Genomic DNA, 19,772 nt, shown 5'->3' on the forward strand with positions numbered 1-19,772 from the left:
AAGCTAACATCCCATAAGCTTTCTTAACTACCCTATCCACCATGAGGCAACTTTCAGTGATCTGTGGATATGAACCCCCAAATCCCTCTGCTCCTCCACACTACCTAGAATCCTGCCATTAACCTTGTACTACACCTTGGAGTTTGTCCTTCCAAAGTGTACCACCTCACTCTTCTCCGGATTGAACTCCATCTGCCACTTCTCAGCCCAGCTCTGTATCCAATCAATATCCCTCTTTAAGCTTCGACAGTCCTCCACACTATCCACAACACCACCGACCTTTGTGTCATCTGCAAACTTGCTAACCTACCCTTCTACCCCCTCATCCAAGTCATTAATAAATATCACGAAAAGTAGAGGTCCCAGAACCAATCCTTGTGTGACACCACTAGTCACAGCCCTCCAATCCGAATGCATTCCCTCCACCACAACCCTCTGCTTTCTACAGGCAAGCCAATTCTGAATCCACACAGCCAAGCCTCCCTGGATCCCATGCCTTCTGACCTTCTGAAGAAGCCTACCATGTGGAACCTTGTCAAATGCCTTACTAAAATCCATGTAGACCACATCTACTGCACTACCCTCATCAATCTTCCTGGTCACCTACTCAAAGAACACTATCAGGCTTGTGAGACATGATCTTCCCTTCACAAAGCCATGCTGGGTGTCCCTAATCAGTCCATGATTCTCTAAATGCTCATAGATCCTATCTCTTAGAATCCTTTCCAACAGCTTCCCCAAGACAGACGTAAGGCTCACTGGTCTGTAATTCCCTGGACTATCCCTACTACCTTTTTTGAATAAGGGGACAACATTTGCCACCCTCCAATCCTCCGGTACAATTCCCGTGGACAACGAGGACTCAAAGATCCGAGCCAATGGTTCAGCAATCTCTTCCCTTACCTCACGGAGCAGCCTGGGGAATATTCCGTCAGGCCCCTGGGACTTATTTGTCCTAATATTTTCTAACATCTCCAACACATCCTCTCTCTTAATATCTACATGCTCTAGAACATTAACCTTAGCAACACTGTCCTCAGCATCATCAAGGCCCCTTTCTTTGGTGAATACTGAAGACAAGTATTCATTGAGAAGCTCACCCACTTCCACAGCTTCCAGGCACACCTTCCCACCTTTGTCTCTAATCGGCCCTACCTTAACTCTCGTCATCCTTCTGCTCTTCACGTACATGAAAAAAGCCTTGGGATTCTCCTTAACCCTACTCGCAAAGCCTTTTCATGTCTCCTTCTTGCTCTCCTCAGCCCCTTCTTAGGTTCCTTCCTTGCTACTCTATATTCCTCATCAGCCCTATCTGATCCTTGCTGCTTACACCTTATGTATGCTGCCTTCTTCTTCCTAACTAGTTGTTCCACCTCTCTTGTCACCCATGGTTCCTTCACCCTGCCATTCTTTCTCCGCCTCACTGGGACCAATTTATCCCTAACACCCTGCAAGAGGTCCCTGAACAACGACCACATCTCCATAGTACACTTCTCTTCAAAAATGTCATCCCAACTTACACTCTCAAGTTCTAGCCTGATGGTAGCTGATGTACAATGGTAACACACACTTTAAGCACATAGGCATCTTCAAAGAACTGCAATGGAAGCAAGTCATACTTAAGTTTTCATTGGTTGTAAAGTCATAAAGTCACGGAGTAAAACAGCATGGCAACAGACCCTTTGGCTCAACTCATCCATGCTGACCAAGATGCCCATTCGCCCGTGTTTGGCTCGTATCCCTCTAAGTCTTTCCTATCCATGTACCTGTCTAAATGCCTTATAATTGTTGTTTATTGTACCTGTGTCAAACCACTTCCTCTGGCAGCTTGTTCCATATATGCACCACCCTCTGTGTGAAGAAATTGCCATTCAGGTCCCTTTTAAATCTTTCTCCTCTCATCTTAAACCCATGCCTTCTAGTTTTTGATTCCCTTTCCCTGTTCTGGGATGTTTACTTCAAACCTGAAGACTTTCTTCTATATGCCAATACCCATATCTGTAATGATTCACTCCAGTGACTTGCAGGACCAGGCAACGAATTTTGTTCTGACTAAAATGTATTCCGCCCACCAAAAAAAACTATGTGATACTGTAGCAAAGGTAGAAATTATTGAGATCATATAAGCATTATAACCCATTAATAATAACTGGCTGTGCGATCCTCGGAGGCATCTTCTTGTGTCTTTGAAACTGGAAGTAATTGACAACCTGCCCAAATTGTGTGGCTTTCTAAAATGTATGGTCAATAAATTGGTGAGTGTATACATTGAACAGTCTTGTGCCATTATTCAGTCTTCATTTTCATGACTGAATCTAAAGTGATCAAGACCTGTCTACATCAATGGTGCTGAGGTCGAGAGGGTTGAGAGCTTCAAGTTCCTGGGAGTGAACATCACCAACAGCCTGTCCTGGTCAAATCACGTAGATGCCACGGCCAAGAAAGCTCACCAGCGCCTCTACTTTCTCAGGAGGCTAAAGAAATTTGGTTTGTCCCCTTTGACTCTCACCAACTTTTACCGAAGCACCATAGAAAGTATCCTATCTGGATGTATCACAGCTTGGTATGGAGACTGCTCTGCCCAGGACCGCAAGAAACTGCAGAGAGTTGTGAACACAGCCCAGCGCATCACGGACACCAGCCTCCCCACCTTAGAGTCTTTACCTCTCGCTGTCTTGGTGAAGCAGCCAGCATAATCAAGGACCCCACCCACCCGGGACATTCTCTCTTCTCTCCTCTTCCATTAGGTGGAAGATGCAGGACCCTGAGGCCACATACCACCAGACTTAAGGACAGCTTCTACCCCACTGTGATAAGACTATTGAACAGTTCCCTTATACAATGAGATGGACTATGACTTCACGATCTACCTTGTTGTGACCTGACACCTTATTGCACTGCACTTTCTCTGTAGCTGTGACACTTTACTCTGTACTGTTATTGTTTTTACCTGTACTACATCAATGCACTCTGTACTAATTCAATGTAACTGCACTGTGTAATGAATTGACCTGTACAATCGGTATGCAAGACAAGTTTTTCACTGTACCTCGGTACAAGTGACAATAATAAACCAATACCAATACCAATAAAGGCAATGTGACTTCTCGAACGAAATGGAGGTAATATGAACTATTTCCCTTAAATCAATCTCAGTCACTTGCAGGTCTCCAGGAGAATTGCCCAATCACTTCCATTCGATCTAGGACCTGTAGTGTACTACAGTCAGTCAAATTCGAGATTATTGTCATATGTACAAGCACATGTGTGCACAGGTGCAATGAAAAACTTGCAGCAGCATCACAGGCACAAAGCATCAGATACACAACATTCACTAGAAACTGTGAGATTCGCAAGAAAAAAGAAATCTTATATAAGATTTCTCCAGAAACAATGGTGATGGGGAGTCCATCTATATGAAAGATATGTTTGAGATAACACTACCTTTTAATTTGACGAAAAATACAAAAGAAAGATTTGCATTTATATTGCCCCTTTTACAACCTCAGCATATCTGAAGTAGTTTTACAGCAAATTAAGTACTTTTGAGATGAAATTCCTGTTGTAGAATGGAAGAAGCAACTATCAGCAAATTTGCATCCTGCAGGCTCCCACAAGAACCAATGTGATAATGACCAGAAAATCTGATTCAATTTTATTAGTGATTGAGGGGTTAATATAGTTTAGGAGACTTAGAAACACTTTGAAACTTTGCCATAGGTTATTTTATACCCACCTGAGAGGGAAAAAGGACAGGCTAAGTATTGACTTGTTCTAATGGCAGAAAATGAGCCATTGCATTTCCATTTCAATGGCTTGATACTTTAGCCAGATCCTACAACACAAATCCTTGTTTGTTTCCTGTCCAGTGATTCAGGCTTCTCTTTATTTAGATATTGCACATGAAAATCTTCCACTGACATTGAATGTGCACTCACACCGGGTTACATCTGAAGACGTCCATTCACCAAATTCCCTGCGCTACAGGAATCATCGGCAGCGCAGGTTCTCGATGGAGGTACAGTACCGTTCCTTGCTTCAGGCTTGTGTTTTCAGAATAGAGGGCATGGGCAAGTTAGTGGCCTTAGTTATTCCAGTCGAAAAAGATTTGGTGTCAGTGCTTTTATTGATAGCGTTCCTATGATGCACTTAGGAACATTTGCTATGCTCGAGTGCTACATAAATGCAAATTGACATTGTTGCTTCTGTTAAATCTCACTCCTTAAATTTAAATATTGTTGTGACAAGGGTGCTGTGTAGAACTACATACAATGTCCCAGGAATGAATGGTTAGCGTATGAGGAGCATTTCATGTCTCTGAGCCTGTACTCGATGGAGTTTAGAGGGATGAGGGGGGACCTCACTGGATAATGAAAGTCCTGGATATAGTGGATGTGGGGTGGATGTTTCCATGAGTAGGAGAGTCTAGGATCCGAGGGCACAGCCTCAGAATAAAGGGACGTCCCTTTGAAACTGAGTTGAGGAGGAATTTCTTTAGCCAGAAGGTGGTGAATTTCTGGAATTCATTGCCACAGAGGACAGTGGTGGTCAAGTCATTGGGTATATTTAAGGCAGAGATCAATAGGTTCTTGATTGGTAAGGGGTTTATGGGTTATGGGGAGGAGGTGGGAGAATGGGATTGAGAAAAATATCAGCCATGATTGAATGGCAGAGCAGATGATGGGCTGAGTGGCCTAATTATACTCCTATATCTTATGGTCTTATGATCTAATGTACATCACAGAAGAGTTGACTGTGGACCTTTTCTCATCACCCCTCCTGTTTTCTTACCAGCATAAGAATATATTCATCTCTCTGTACTTATCCAGCATTAGGCATGGACAGTGTAGGTCAGAGATGAGGAGAAACGTCTTCACTCAGAGGGTGAGAAACCTTTGGAGGGCTGTAGAAGCTCATTTGTTGTGTTCATTCAAAACAGTGATCAATAGGTATCTGGTCATTAAGGAAATCCAGGGATATTGGAATAGTGTTGGTGAGGCTGTACTGTTAGAGGAAAGACCTCATTAAGCTGAAAAGAGTGCTAAGAAAATTTACGAAAATGTTGCCAGGACCTGAGGGCCTGAGTTACTAGGAGGGGTTGGACAGGCTAGGACTTTATTCTTTGGAGTGTAGGAGATTGAGGGGTGATCTTATAGAGGTGTATAAAATCATGAGGGGCATAGATAGGGTGAATGCACACAGTCTTTTTCCCAGGGAAAGGGAACCAAAAACTAGGTGTAGGTTTAAGACGAGAGGGGAAAGATTTAAAAGGGACCTGAGGGGCAAATTCTTCAAACAGATGGTGGTGCGTATATGGAACAAACTGCCAGAGGAAGTAGTTGAGGCAAGTACAATAACAACATTTGAAGGACACTTGGACAGGTACATGGATAAGGAGAGGTTTAGAGGGATATGGGCCAAATGCAGGCAAATGGGATTAGCTTAGACGGGCATCTTAATCGTCATGGACGAGTTGGGCTAAAGGGCCTGTTTCCGTGTTGTATTACTCTATGACTCTGCTGAGAAATGGTACTGAGGCAAAAGATTAACCTTGATCTTGATGAATGATGGAGCAGGTTCGAGGATCTGGATAGCCTACTCCTACTCCCATTTCTTATGTTCCTGTGTTGTCTGCATCTTATGCTGTTTCCCCCGAATATTCCATGTGATAACACAATGTAATTGATTACCCTCTCCTTTCCTCCTCCTTTCCCACATTCACCCACCACATTCCACCATCTGCCTCACTTGCAGGACCTGGGTAAGAGGCTATCACTCCCGATGGACATCAGGCTCCCGGAGGAATTCCTACAGAAACTGCGACTGGAGAGCCCACCCTTTCCCAAAACTCAGAGCAGGACATCCCGCAGAGCTTCACTGGTGAGTTGGCCACTGAGAGAGATGGAGGTTCTTATTTCTCTTGCTCCAAAGGGCAGTTGTAGACCATCCAGCCCTTTAAGCCTATCTTGCTTGCCAGCTACAGCAATATGATAAACTGGTCTCACCGGTGCGATAGAAGACACCTGTTTATGTACACAGGGTCACCTACAACCTGGAACCAAACACAAAACTACTATGGATGCTATGAATCCTAAATCTAAACAGGATATGCTGGAAATATTCTGCAGATCAGACAACGTTGCTCTTTGCAGTATTTACAACATTTTCTGCTTGCATCTCAAATACTAATTAAACTGATAAACCCACTAGGTTAAGGATGTCCTTTCTGATGGTAGAAGGTGATAGGACAGATAGGGAAGAACTACTTCCTCTGCTGGGGAGGGTCCAGAACAAAGAGGCGGAACCTTGAAATATGAGCAGGGCCATCAGGGCAAACGTGAAGAAAGATGTCTTCACTCAATGGGTAGTGGGGGTTTGGAACTCAGTCCACATAAAGCTTTTGAGATTGGATTGCTTGTGAAACTTTGAAGATTTTTGTTTTATTTTTAGGCAAGGTTAAATATTATGGATCTAATCTGGGTGGATGGAGTTAAGATAGTCTAGTTATATAGTCATAGAGGGATAGGACGGAAACAGGGCCCTTTGGCCCACTGAGTCCACACCAACCATAAAGCACACATTTACACTAATCCTAATACACTAATCCCATTTTTTATTCTCACTACATTCTCATCACTTCACACCCAGATTCTACTACTAACCCACACGCTAGGGCCAATTTACCAATTAACCTACAGAAAACTGCATGTGGGAGGAAACTGAAGGAAACCCACACAGTCACGTGGAGAAGGTGCAAACTGCACTTGAGGTCAGGACTGAACCCTTTAAATGTTGATGCAGGCTAGACAGATTGAACAGCATTCCTCTGTTCCTTGTTTCTCCTGAGCTTCCAACACCTTTGGCTCAGTGGAAGCACTCCATCCATCATTGAAAGGAGATAAAATCAGGAGGCAGGTGACCTGGGTTGCTAAATATCACTTCAATCTTTATCCTTACTAATTCCAAACCAGTATAGGATGATGCCATCAAGTGGTGACTTTGTCTTTCTAATTTAACAGAATTGTAGGCAGCCTTGATTCCAATCCCCCTGTTCAGTGAGAATGGTAAGTGGGGAGGGGATTACATTCAGGTCTGGACCACTTACAGAGTTCACCATCTCCACCACCCCAATATCCCAATCATCCTCACCTCATTCCATACACTGGATTTCCATTCCCCTCCTCCAGAAAAACCCTACAATCGCTGGCAAATGGAAAGGGTGACACATTGTCACAACTGTTAACCATTACTGCTGTCATTAGCATCCACGATGCAAGTGTGCCAGCTTTAGGTTAAAAGATATGGGTTTGCAACCTTGGTCCAGAGACCTTGGTGGAGAATCTAGGCTGACTTCTCTCCCAGTGCAGGACTGGGGAGATCTACACAGTTGAAGGTGTTTTAGATCATAGAACATAGAACAGTACAGCACAGGAACAGGCCCTTCGGCCCATGTTTCTTCCAGCTGGGATGTTATAATCAAGGTTTGCATGTCCTTTTCATTGGCCATAGAACATCCCATGCCACAACTTGATGAGGAGCAGGGAAGTTCTCCTTATCTCCCATCAATATTTATCTCTTAACTACCATTGCTAAAATCTTCCCATTGGTGGTTTGGGGACTCTGCTGTGTGCAGATCTGGCTGCCAGATTTCCTATGTTACACAGTGGCCACTCTTCAAAAAAGTTTAACTGCTTGAGACCTTTGCTGTTGCTCACTTCAATCAGCTCCCTTGCTCCGGGAAACTGAAGTAATGTTTGTTTCTTTCTCTGCAGTCAGACATTGGATTTGGGAAGCTGGAAACTTATGTCAAACTGGATAAGCTGGGAGAGGTGAGACTGAACTCATTTGCTGCCTAAGTTCTTTCAGATGGTATCTGCTTTCCCCTTGGGCTAGTGAGAGGGATGTTTCCACAATCAGTAAAAAATGGGTTAATATTGAAGTAATGTTGATTAATTTCTGGCTCTTGGCCTCCACAGCAGGATTTCAACATTACCAGAGAGAATTCAGTGATAATCATCTAGCCACAAATTTTTATTGCCCCACCTCCTAATTATCTCAGCTGTTTTTGTGAGGATTAACTCCTCCAAGGATATACAGTATCTGTGCAAGGCAGACTGTGGTCCATACAAGGGTCTTAGATTTCCCTTGCCTTTCCCTGGCTGAATGACTTGATTTGATTGACGGTTCTGTCAAAGACCTAGGCTTGGTGACTGACTCTTATTAAAATTGTCCTCTGGTTATCGACTATCTTGCCCAGTTTCTCAGGAATCTTGGTACTTTTCTTTCAGGGAACTTATGCCACAGTGTTTAAGGGGAAAAGCAAGTTGACAGAAAACCTGGTGGCATTAAAGGAAATCCGACTGGAACACGAAGAGGGAGCACCATGCACTGCAATACGTGAAGGTACAGGCCAATTCCTGAACTCCACTCCACATCTTACCAATGATATCTCTGGCAGGAACCTGGTTTGCTGGTGCAAGAAATGAGTACTATGTTCAGTTGGTTCAGTGTTTCTCTCTCATTTTGGAGTAAAAAGGTGTGCCTGGTAATTCCCTGGGTTTGACCCAGTCTCTCTGGTATTTACGAAATATTAGTGGGTCTCCAAGGGCTTTGGAAAAGTTCAAGGCTTCACTTATACACTCAAACCCCTGCCATACATGTTCTCCTGATCTCAGAGCCAGCAGGCTAGAGTCTCTAATTGGACCTGATCTTGGCTGCCACTCACTGACCAAAGTCTGGAGCCAGAAAGATCCTGGGATCACCTCCCTGGAAAATTTCCCAGGTATGGCTTCTGGTGGGTTCAAGGTTCACCCAAGCCAGACTTGGTGCAGCATTGCCAAGGGTGCTGTCTTTTGGATGAGATACAAAATCAAGGCCAGTCTGCTTTCTCAAGGAAGACGGGGCCTGGCCAGATACTATTGCTATCTATCTCATTGCTATTTGTGGGAGCTTGCTGTGCATGAATTGGCTCCTTTATTTCTTACCTTACAGCAGTAACTGCACATTGTGAATACTCCATTGGTTTCCCGCGGTATGAAAAGTGGACAACTTCAGTGAGGTTCAGAAACCCACCAGCACCTCCGCCAGGTGTCTATTCAGAATAGATGTGTAATACCTGGGCATTGGTTGTTCAACCATAGAGGGCCTCATATTATGAATACAAGTTTTACAATAGAGTCACTGGGTTATGACCACGAGCAAGAACAGGAGCTGATGTTCATCTGGCTTAGATAATTTTAGCTAGTTGACCAGCATAAACTGATACTTTACTGAAGGCTTCCAGATCTTTGTGACTTGGTGCCTCAGGAGGCTTGCCTTCTTCCTGTAGTTCATGTAGAAACACAAATGGAATTTTGTTCTAATTTTCTCAGCCGATAGATGGCAGTGTTTCCTCTCATTAATCCATTCTGTGCTGGATTAACATCACATGTTTCCAAGGTTTTCAAAGTGGGGAGATGAGCCTTCTAGGAAAAGTTGGGAGAGGAGCTGGGTGGGGAGAATCACCATCATTACGCTGAATTAAACTAAATTAGTATGGGTGTAGGCATGAGCATATAGTTATAGAAAAAAGGGAAAAGGTGTAAAAAGCAAAGGGAGTGCAAAGAACAGGAAGGTAATGCAGTATTAGACAGGAGCAGCCTAAGAGACTCTATGTGTGTTTAGAATACACGTATGTAAACACACAAAGTGTGTTCGTTGGTGAGCACTTGTACCAATAGCCAAGCAGGATGGTGATGTAGTTATAATAACTAAAACATGGCTCAAAATGTTAATGAGGTAAGATTTTGGTTCTGATAGATATTCTTGTAAAGACTTAAACACATTCTCACACACCCAAGCACAATACACACATTCTTGTACACATACTTACACACTTATAATCTGTTCTGTCGGTCACTCAAATTCCCATTGGTAGGAACACAGGAATTACTAGATAAAGAACAGCTAAGATCTATCTATCTTTCCTGCTGATATTCTGTTAGTCACATGACATTTGGCTAATCAAGTTGTTGATCAAACTTAACAATTGACCTCTACTATAGTCTACTGATGATCCAGACATGAGGAGAGGAAGTGTCCAGCGGTGAACAGCTTTGGTAAAGTTAGGTCCAATATCACCATTTTGTCCTGACTTTGACATCCATGGCATACATCAGGCTTCAAATTTCCCAGTGTGTTGCACGTCAGATGTTATTTTCTGAAAGACTGGGTTAACACTAACTGCTTCCTTCTTCTTCCTCGGACATCTCTCCCGGTCACTCTTTGAAATTAAGTAGATTGGTTTTTATTACTTGTTGTGCAGGCAGTATTTTGTACAGGTTCAACATGACGTCCCTTCTTTTATCTCTGTGAACTTGTTTAAAAAAAATCCTGGACCCAATAGTCTTTACAAATCACTCTCTCTCCACTTCCAAGAACTGTGAACAGGCACAGCCAAGTCCCTTTGGTCCTGTATGCCCTTCAGAGTCATAGAGCTATACAGCATGGAAACAGGCCATTCAGCCCAACTCGTCTGTGCTGACCAAGTAGCCTAACTAAGCTAATCCCATTTGTCTGCATTTGGCCCATATCCCTCTAAACTTTTCCTATCCATGTAACTGTCCAAATGCCTTTTAAATGTTGTAATTGTACCCACCCTCTAACACTTCCTCTGGCAGCTCGTTCCATATACTCCCCACCCTCTGTGTGGAAAGAGCTGCCCCTCAGGTGAAAAACACAATGATGCTGGAGGAACTCAGCAGGCCAGGCAACATCCGTGGAGGAAAGCAGGCAGTCAACGTTTCGGGTCAGGACCCTTCTTCAGGACTGAAGATAGGGAAAGGGGAATCCCAATATATAGGAGGAAAAAGCAGAGCAGTGACAGGTGGACAAAAGAGGGGAGGCGGAGTGGACACAGGGTGGTGATAGGTAGATGCAGGTAAGAGTTAGTGATAGGCATGTAGGCAGGTGCGGGGGAGGAGGGGAGAGCAGATCCACTGGGGGATGGGTCAAAGGTAAGGGGAGAGGAGAAAAAAAAGTAGATAAAAGATGCTCGGAAAGGGAAGAAGAGAAGAAGCATGGTGGGGGGGGGGTGTTGTGGGTAACTTGGGGGGGGGGTGTTGAGGATTACCCAAAGTGGGAGTACAGTTTCAGTATTACTGTTCCTCAGGTCCCTTTCAAATCTTTCCCCTCTCACTTTAAACTAACGTGCTCTCGTTTTGGACTAGCCTACCCCGGGAAAAACACTGTGGCTATTCAGCTTACCTACTCCCCTCATGATTTTATAAACCTCTTTAAGATCACTCCTCAGCCTCCTACTCTTCAGGGAGAAAAGTCCCAGCCTGTCCAGCCTCTCCTTATAACCCAAGCCCTCCAGTCGTAGTAACAGCCTCATAAATCTTTTCTGCACCCTCTTCAGGTTAATGACATTCTTCCTATAGCAGAGCGACCAGAATTGCATGCGATACTTCAAATGTGGCCTTACCAACTTGTACAGTTGTAACATGACGTCCCAGCTCCTGTACTCATATTCTGACCGATGAAGGCAAGTGTGCCAAATGCTTTCACCACCCTGTCTAACTGTGTCACCACTTTCAAGGAACTATGTACTTGCACCCCTAGGTCTCTCTGTTCAACAACACACCCCAAGGCCTTACCATTTTCTTTGTAAGTCCTGCCCTGTTTCGTCCTACCAAGCTGCAACACCTTGCATTTATCTAAATTAAACTCCATCTGCCATTCTTTGGCCCACTGGCCCAGTTGATCAAGATCCCGGTGTAACATTAGAAACCTTCTTCACTGTCCACTACACCACCAATTTTAGTGTCATCCACAAACTTATTAACCATGCCACTTACATTCCCATCCAGATCATTAGTATAAATGATGAACAACAGTGGACCCAGCACCAATCTCTGCAGCACACCACGAGTCACAGTTTGAAAAACAACCCTCCACCACAACCCACAGTCTCCTACCACCAAGCCACTTTTGTATCCAATTGGCTAGCTTGCCCTAGATCCCATGTGATCTAACTTACCAGACCAGCCTACCGTACGGTACCTACAATGTCCACCCCATTTCTCTCATCTATCTTCTTCAAAAAAAATCAACCAAATTCATGAGAAATGAGTCCCCCCCGCACAAAGCCATGCTGGCTATCCCTAATCGGTCCTTGCCTTTCCAAATGCATGTAGGTCCTGTCTCTCAGAATTCCCTTCAATAACTTATGTCAGGCTGATGTCAGGCTGACTGGTCTGTAGTTCCCAAGCTTTTCCTTGCAGCCTTTTTAAAATAAAGGCACATCATTAGTCACCCTCCTGTAGCTATCGATGATACAAATATCTCTGCAAGGGGTCCCGCAATTTCTTCCCTAGTTTCCTACAACGTCCTAGGAAACACTTGATCAGGCTCCAGCGATTTATCTATTGTTATCCGTTTTGAGACTTCCAACCCCTCTATAATGTGGACTCTCTTCAAGGCATCACTATTAACTTCCCTGAGTTCCCTAGCATACGTGTCTTCTCCATGATAAATACAGACAAGAAATATTCGTTAAGGACCTCGCCCATCTCCTGTGGCTCCACACATAGATGATCTTGTTGACCTTTAAGGGGCACTATTCTCGTTTGTCCTTACAGAATCTCTTTGTGTACTTGTAGAATCTCTTTGGATTCTCTTTTGCCTTATCTGCTAAGCTATATTTATGCCCTCCTAATTTCCCTCTAATTATACACCTACACCCCCTATACTCCTCAAGGGATTGACTTGAACTCAGTTAGCTATACCTGACATATACCTCCTTCTTTTTCTTCACCAGAGCTTCAATGTCTTTTGTCATCCAGGGTTCCCTACTCCTGACAGCCTTGCCCTTCATTCTAAAAGAAACATGCTGTCCCTGAGCTCTCACTATCTCTCTTTAAAAAAATTCCCATTTACCAGACATCCCTTTAAGGGCAAAACAATAACCAAAGAAAGGGTATTGCCCATATGGGCAACAAAGACAATCTGTGTGTGGAGCTGGAAGGGTTAGGCAAGATCCTAAGTGAATACTTTTCACCAGTATTCATAAAGGAAACATACTTTGTAGTTGGTGTAAATAAAGAGGAGATATTCAATGCCTGAGCGGATTTAAAGGTGGATAGATCCCCAGGGTTGGATGAGATTTATCCCAGGCTGCAATGGGAGACAAAGGAAGAGATTGCTGGGGCTCTGGGTGAGATTTTTAAATGTTTGCTGGTCACAAGTGTGGTACCAAATGACTGGAGGACAGCAAATGTGGTTCCCCTTTACAAGAAGGGCAGCCGGAAAAAGCGAGGTAATTACAGACCTGTGAGCTTAACATCAGTGGTAGGGACGATATTGGAAAAAAAATTAAGGGGCAGGATTAATAATCATTGGAAAGGCAGGGACTGATCAGAGATAGTCACTATGATTTTGTCAAGGACAGATCCTGCCCAACCAATCTAACAGAATTTTTATGAAGTGTGTATTGATGTGCAGTAGGTGTAGTAAATGCAGACTTCAGTGAGGTCTTGGGAGACGGAGGGTGATAGTAGGGAGTTATTTTTGTGACTGGATGCAAAGTGAATAGTGGTGCCCACAAAGACTGGTGCTAGGTCCCTTGTTGTTTGTAACATATATGAATGATTTGGATGTAGGCGGCATGATCAGTAATTTTGCAGATGTAGTGAAGTCTGGTGGAGTTGTTGACAGTGTGGAGGGTAATGATAGGCTACAGGATGATAGTGATGTATTGGTGAAATGGGCTGAGAAATGGCAGATAATCCAGACACACAAGAGATTCTGCAGATGCTGGAAGCTGGAGCAACACACACAAAATGCTGGAGGAACTCAGCAGGTCAGGCAGCATCTATGGAGAGAAATAAACAGTCGACGTTTCGGATCGAGACAGTCCTGATGAAGGGTCTTGACCCGAAACATCGACTGTTTATTTCTCTCCATAGATGCTGCCCGACCTGCTGAGTTCCTCCAGTACTTTGTGTGTGATAATCCAGATAGATGTGAGATGATGCACTTTGGGAGTACTGATGAAGCTAGGGCATGCTCCATGAATCTCCATGTTCTTGGGAGTATTGAGGAACAGAAGGCCTTCATCAGTCAGGGCACTGAGTATAGGAGTTGGGGCATTATGTTGAAGTTGTATAAGTCATTGGTGAGACTGCACTTGAAATACTGTGTGTAGTTTTGGTCACCCTGTTATAGGAAAGATGTGGTTAAACTGGAAAGAGTGCAGAAAAGGTTTATGAGGATGTTGCCAGGACTAGAGAGCCTGAATCATAGGGAGAGGTTGTCCAGGCTAGGTCTTTATTCCCTGGAATGTAGGAGAATGAGCGGTGACCTTATAGAAGTGCTTAAAATTATGAGAGTCATAGATAAGGTGGATGGTAACAGTCTTTTCTCCAGGACAGAGGAGTCCAAAACAAGGGGACATAGGCTTAGGGTGAGAGGGGAAATATCCGAAAGGGACCTGAGGGGCAACTTTTTCATACAGAGGGTGATGAGCATCTGGATCCAGCTGCCAGAGGAAGTGGTTGAGGCAGGCGCAATATATCATTTAAGAGGCACTTGGATAGGTACGTGGAGGGGTGGGACTTGGAGGGATAAGGGCCAAATGCAGGAAATTGGGACTAGCTGGGTGGGCAACGCGGTCAGCATCGACTGCTTGGGCCGAAGGGCCTATATCTGTGCAGTATTGCACTATGACCATAGTGGTACAGGTTCAATGATTCTCGAAGGGAGCAGCACAGGTAGATAACGTGGTTAGGAAGGCATGTGGGATGCTGGCCTTCATTAATCAGGGTATTCAATACACAAACAGGAAGGTTATGCTCTGATTTTATAAAACATTGGCCAGACCTCAGCTGAAGCACTGCATACAGATCTGATCATCACACTTACAGGAAGATGTGATAGCACTGGAGAGGCTGTAGAGATTCACCAGGATGTTGCCTGGGATAGAGGGTTTCAGTTATGTGGAGAAACTGGAGAAGCTGGGATTGTTTTCCCTAGAGCAGAAGAGGTTAAGAGGGGACATGATTGAGGTATATAAAATAGTGAGGGGTATAGATAGAGTAGATGGCAGGAAACCTTTCCCCATATCAGAGGTAAATGAAACTAGGTTTAGGGTAAGAGTGAAGTGACTTAGAGGGGATATCAGGGGGACCTCTTTCACCCAGAGAGTGGTAAATACCTGGAATGCACTCTGAGACAGTGATGGAAGTAGAGTCACTGACCTAGGCATAGAAGGCTGTGGTCCTAGTGCTGGAACATGGGATTAATATGGATGGGTGCACACTGGTTGGTGTGGCTGTGGTGGGCCAGGGTCTGTTCCCATGCTGTCTGACTCTATGACTCTATTTAACAATCTTAATTTGGTTTAAAAGATACTACACCTGGTATTGTGAAGATTACCTTAACAACCTAACTGGTTCAGGTAAGGAAACTGTCTGGAATGTTTTCACCTGGCCTTCATACACCTCCAGTCACATACCAATATCTCTGATTCCAGGCTCCTGAGACGTTACTTAACAAGGTTGGGGATGGACAATAAATGCTGATCTTGCCAATAATCTGATTAGGCAGTAGAGTGGTGAAGATTGGAAAGCCCATTTTGAGCACATTGATTAATTGTTCTATTTCCCTCCAGAGCAGCTCTGACAGTGGGGGTTGCAGACCAAGTCTGGTTGGCTGAATGGCCAATGTCCACAATCCTCCTTTACACCTTGCCTGTACTAATCGTGCTGCTCTCAACTTTGGAATTGACTCTTGTTAATGGACTGTAACAATTAAACATTTCCTTTTACGTTACATGATTACCTAAACACTAAAGGGTTGATTTGAAAAAAAGCACATAACCAAGGTCAGTTGATATGTCACCTGCAGTGATTGACCAATGATTAACAGGCATTGCACAATGACCACAGCATGTGTTTGTACATTGACTTTAACAAAGTAAAATGACCCAAAGCATTTTAGGATTAAAACGTTAACAAAGTTTTAAGACAAGGTCTTAAAACTTTGGACTAGTGGAATAACATTTCAGCACAGACTAGAAGGGCCGAATGGCCTGTTTTCTGTGCTGTAGTGTTCTATGGTTCTATGGTTCTACAAGGATTAACACCAAGCCAATAAGGAGTAATGGGAACAGGTGTGGAAAATCTTGGACAGAGGTAGGTTCAGAGGAGGGAAGACAGTTGAGGAAGAAAAGGGTTGAGATTGAGAATTATGGAATTTAGGATGTTGGTACCTGAAAGCACAGCCACCAATTGGTGCAGCAATTATCCCATCCACCAACCCATCCATGTTAAAAGGCCAGAACTGAAGAAGAACAAATATCTTGGAGGTATGGAGGAAGTTTAAAAGAAAGAGGGAATAGGCTATGAAAGGGCTAGAAGCAAGGATAAGAACTTTGAAACTATAAATAATGTACTGGAGGAACTCAGTGGGTTGAGCAGCAGCTGTGGCGGGGAAGAAATTGTTGACGTTTCGATATTCGCTCTAAATCCTGATGCAGGGTCTCAACCCAAAATATCGACAATCATTTTACCCCCACAGATGCTGCTTGACTCATGGAGTTCCTCCAGCAGATTGTTTGTTGCTCCAGATTCCAGCATCTGCAAACTCTTGTGTCTCCTTTAAAATAAAGGTTTTGTTAATGAACAGCAAATATAACAGAATGTGACCAGGCTCTTCTGCACCAATATATTGGTGAATGTGTTCAGTTCCGGGGATTAAATTCTGGTATCTGATTGCTGATGGACATTACAGACCTCTTACACTGCATTTATTGTGGGAGACAGAGTGTGTGTGTGTGTGTGTGTGTGTGTGTGTGTGTGTGTGTGTGTGTGTGTGTGTGTGTGTGTGTGTGTGTGTGTGTGTGTGTGTGTGTGAGAGAGAGAGAGAGTGAGATAAGGTGGGAAAGACAGGAACTGAGAAAGACAGAGTGTAAAAGAGAAAGGTGTGAGTTTGAAAGATGCTGAGAGTGAAAAACAGTGAGAAGCAAATGGCATGTAGGAGAAACTGTGAGAGAGAGTGAGAAAATCAGCACGGTTGGTTTTACCTTGGATCATATTTTATATTTCCTTATGACAAAGAAAGATGACATTCAGTCATCGATCTATACTAGTTCTCAGAGTGTTGCCACCCACTCCCCCCATTTCCCTACATCTATTCTCTCACACATGTCTTTAACACCTTCCAATTCTGCCACCCACTAAGGATATTTACAGTAGTTAATTGATCCACAGACCAGCATGTTGTTGGGATGTGGGAGGAAACCAGAGCATCCAGAGGAAATGCCCACAGTCAGATGGGCAATGTGCAAACTCCACACGCAGCACCAGAGTCGGGAGCTGTGAGGCAGCTGCACTATCGCTGTGCTACCCCAGATCAGTTTATAGCAGGTGAATCGAAATGATCTCCAACGTTTGTTATTATGGGCTGAATTTGAGCATGATTGTAAGGCAGAACACAAACACATGGGGATAGGCAGTATAGATGAGAGACAGAGATTGGAAAGAGATGGGAAGAAACAAGGAATAAATAAAATCCATAATAGTCTGTTGAGAGATGGCTTATTAGTGTGGGACCAGCTACAATTAGCCACGTACTTTAGAACATAGAACATAGAACACTAGAGTACAGTACAGGCCCTTCGGCCCACAATGTTGTGCTGACACTTTATCCTGCTCTAAGATCTATCTAACCCTTCCCTCCCACATAGCCCCCTATTTTTCTATCATTCATGTCAGAAGAGTCAGTCACTTCAGAATGATGAGTGTGTGACTGAGCCAACATTGAAGTACAGAGATTTATCCTAATTGACTGTTCTATTCTTCTTTCACAGTCTCCCTGCTAAAGAATCTGAAGCACGCAAATATCGTCACTCTGCATGACATAATCCACACTGAACGCTCACTCACCCTAGTGTTTGAGTACCTGGTAAGACATCAAACTGTGGCAAATCCTTTGGATTTTATTCATCTTAAAATTAGTTTAATTAGGGCAAATGGGTTAGATCAGCTGGCAGTAGAAGGTTTCCCACTGGATATCTCCTGCTGTCTTCCTACTTTATACTGAGGATCTCGGGTTGAGACTCTTGCAAAGATCAGTCCTGCAAAAGATTTTTAAACAGGTTCCTGGGCTCCAGCTTGCCTATAACTCTTGCGACTTGGACAAGTCCATGGTCCATGCATTTATCAGATGCGAGAGGTTGTAGCCCCTCTTCGAGTCCTTGAAGAGAGCACACAGGAACCCAGTGGGGATGGTAGAAAGAGCGCACCACTCTCCATACTTCACCACCTGCCCACCCCGTGAAGCTCCCTGCTACCTGTGGCAGAGTCTGCGGGTCCCAGCTTGGCCTCGGCAAAAGCCACAGAACTAGATTGGAGGCAAATCATCCTCAATCTAGAGGGATTGCCCCAGAATAAAATGAGGGAATTGCACCTCAGTTCCTTGCTTCTGATCCAGTGAGAGAGGGCAGGTTAGTCATGGGATCTCCTGGTTGTTCTGCTCACCCGTCATGGCTCTTGCACCTTATTGGTCTACCCATACTGCACTTTCTCTGTAACTGTAACAATATATTCTGCAGTCTTTATTATTTTCCTTTTGTGTTACCCAATGTTCTTATGTATGGAATGATCTGTCTGGATGGCATGCAAACAAAGCTTTTCCTTGTATCTCAGTATATGTGACAATAATAAACCAATTACCAATTACCTGGACGTGGCCATAGAAGCCATTCACAGCTCCAGGCAGCACATCATTGGGGTTCTATCTGTCCCAATTGCCGAACATCTCTTCTGAGGTTACTTTCACGTCTGAGTATCACCGGAGAGGGAGTATGATGTCTCCACAGATATGTTTCTTTGACCAGTAGACACCGCAAGCGCTGGAAACAGAGGACTCTTTTTTAATATAAATTTTGTTTTTCTTTGTTGTTTTTAATAAAATTATTTTTGTATCCTCCCCATCTTGAAAACACATAAAAGCTGGCATGAGTTAAAAAAAACAACACTGCACATCAAACAACCCCAGACAAGGACAGTGCAAGTTAAATACAGAGTAAACTCCCTCTGCACTGTCTCATCAAACATTCCCAGGGCAGGAACTGCATAGGTTAAAAGCTAAAATTCCCTCTGCGCTTCCCCATCAAATACGCTCAGGGCAGGAACAGCATGGGTTAAATACAAAGTGAACCTCTCACTACACTGCCCCATGAAACACTCCCTGACCTAACATTGGTCAATTTATATTCAGAATAAAACTCTAGTCACACTATTCCATCCAACTCTCCCTAACCAAATCCAGAATAGGTTAGATACAATGTAAGCTCCCTCCATATTCTCCATCAAGAACTCTCTGGATATGTATTGTATGGGATAGGTACAGAGTAAAGCTCCCTCTACAATGTCCAATGAAACAATCACTGGCCAGATATTGTATCGGCAGTTAGAGAGTAAAGATTCTTATTACATCTACTGTACACCATCTTATGAAACACTGCCAGAGCAGAGACTGTGCAGATTCAATATAGAGTAGAACTTCCTCTGTTCTACCTCATCAAATATTCCCAGGGAAAGTGGATTATTGGTTTGGTTCAGAGTTAAGCTCCCTGTGTATTGTCCATTGATCTCTCCTTGTCCAAGAGCTTCACCAGTATCGCTACTAATCCACAGTAGTCTCAAGATCTTCCTTGTTCTTTGTAGCAGCTGCTCACTCATTAGAAGGAAAGGGCAGCACAACCTAACTCTAGGCTGAAGAGTTTACAC

General features: G+C 43.8%; 1 protein-coding gene and 1 long non-coding RNA gene across 3 annotated transcripts in view; one reads left to right on the top strand and one right to left on the bottom strand.

The window, feature by feature from the left end:
* Window positions 1–19,772, top strand: part of LOC127580710 (cyclin-dependent kinase 18-like) — an 81,519-nt gene that overhangs the window by 38,240 nt on the left and 23,507 nt on the right. For both annotated transcript variants that reach the window (XM_052034481.1, XM_052034480.1), the window contains 5 exons: window positions 3,894–4,018; window positions 5,755–5,880; window positions 7,773–7,829; window positions 8,289–8,403; window positions 17,849–17,943. In XM_052034481.1, the coding sequence (XP_051890441.1) occupies window positions 3,894–4,018; window positions 5,755–5,880; window positions 7,773–7,829; window positions 8,289–8,403; window positions 17,849–17,943 (518 nt within the window). The remainder of the gene's footprint in view (window positions 1–3,893; window positions 4,019–5,754; window positions 5,881–7,772; window positions 7,830–8,288; window positions 8,404–17,848; window positions 17,944–19,772) is intronic.
* The window catches only part of LOC127580712 (uncharacterized), a 109,983-nt gene that overhangs the window by 15,148 nt on the left and 75,063 nt on the right, over window positions 1–19,772 (bottom strand). Inside the window, exon 2 of the long non-coding RNA XR_007957869.1 lies at window positions 18,721–18,892. This is a non-coding gene — a long non-coding RNA (uncharacterized LOC127580712). The remainder of the gene's footprint in view (window positions 1–18,720; window positions 18,893–19,772) is intronic.

This window comes from Pristis pectinata, chromosome 20, assembly GCF_009764475.1.
Source record: "Pristis pectinata isolate sPriPec2 chromosome 20, sPriPec2.1.pri, whole genome shotgun sequence".
Lineage (NCBI taxonomy): Eukaryota > Metazoa > Chordata > Chondrichthyes > Rhinopristiformes > Pristidae > Pristis > Pristis pectinata.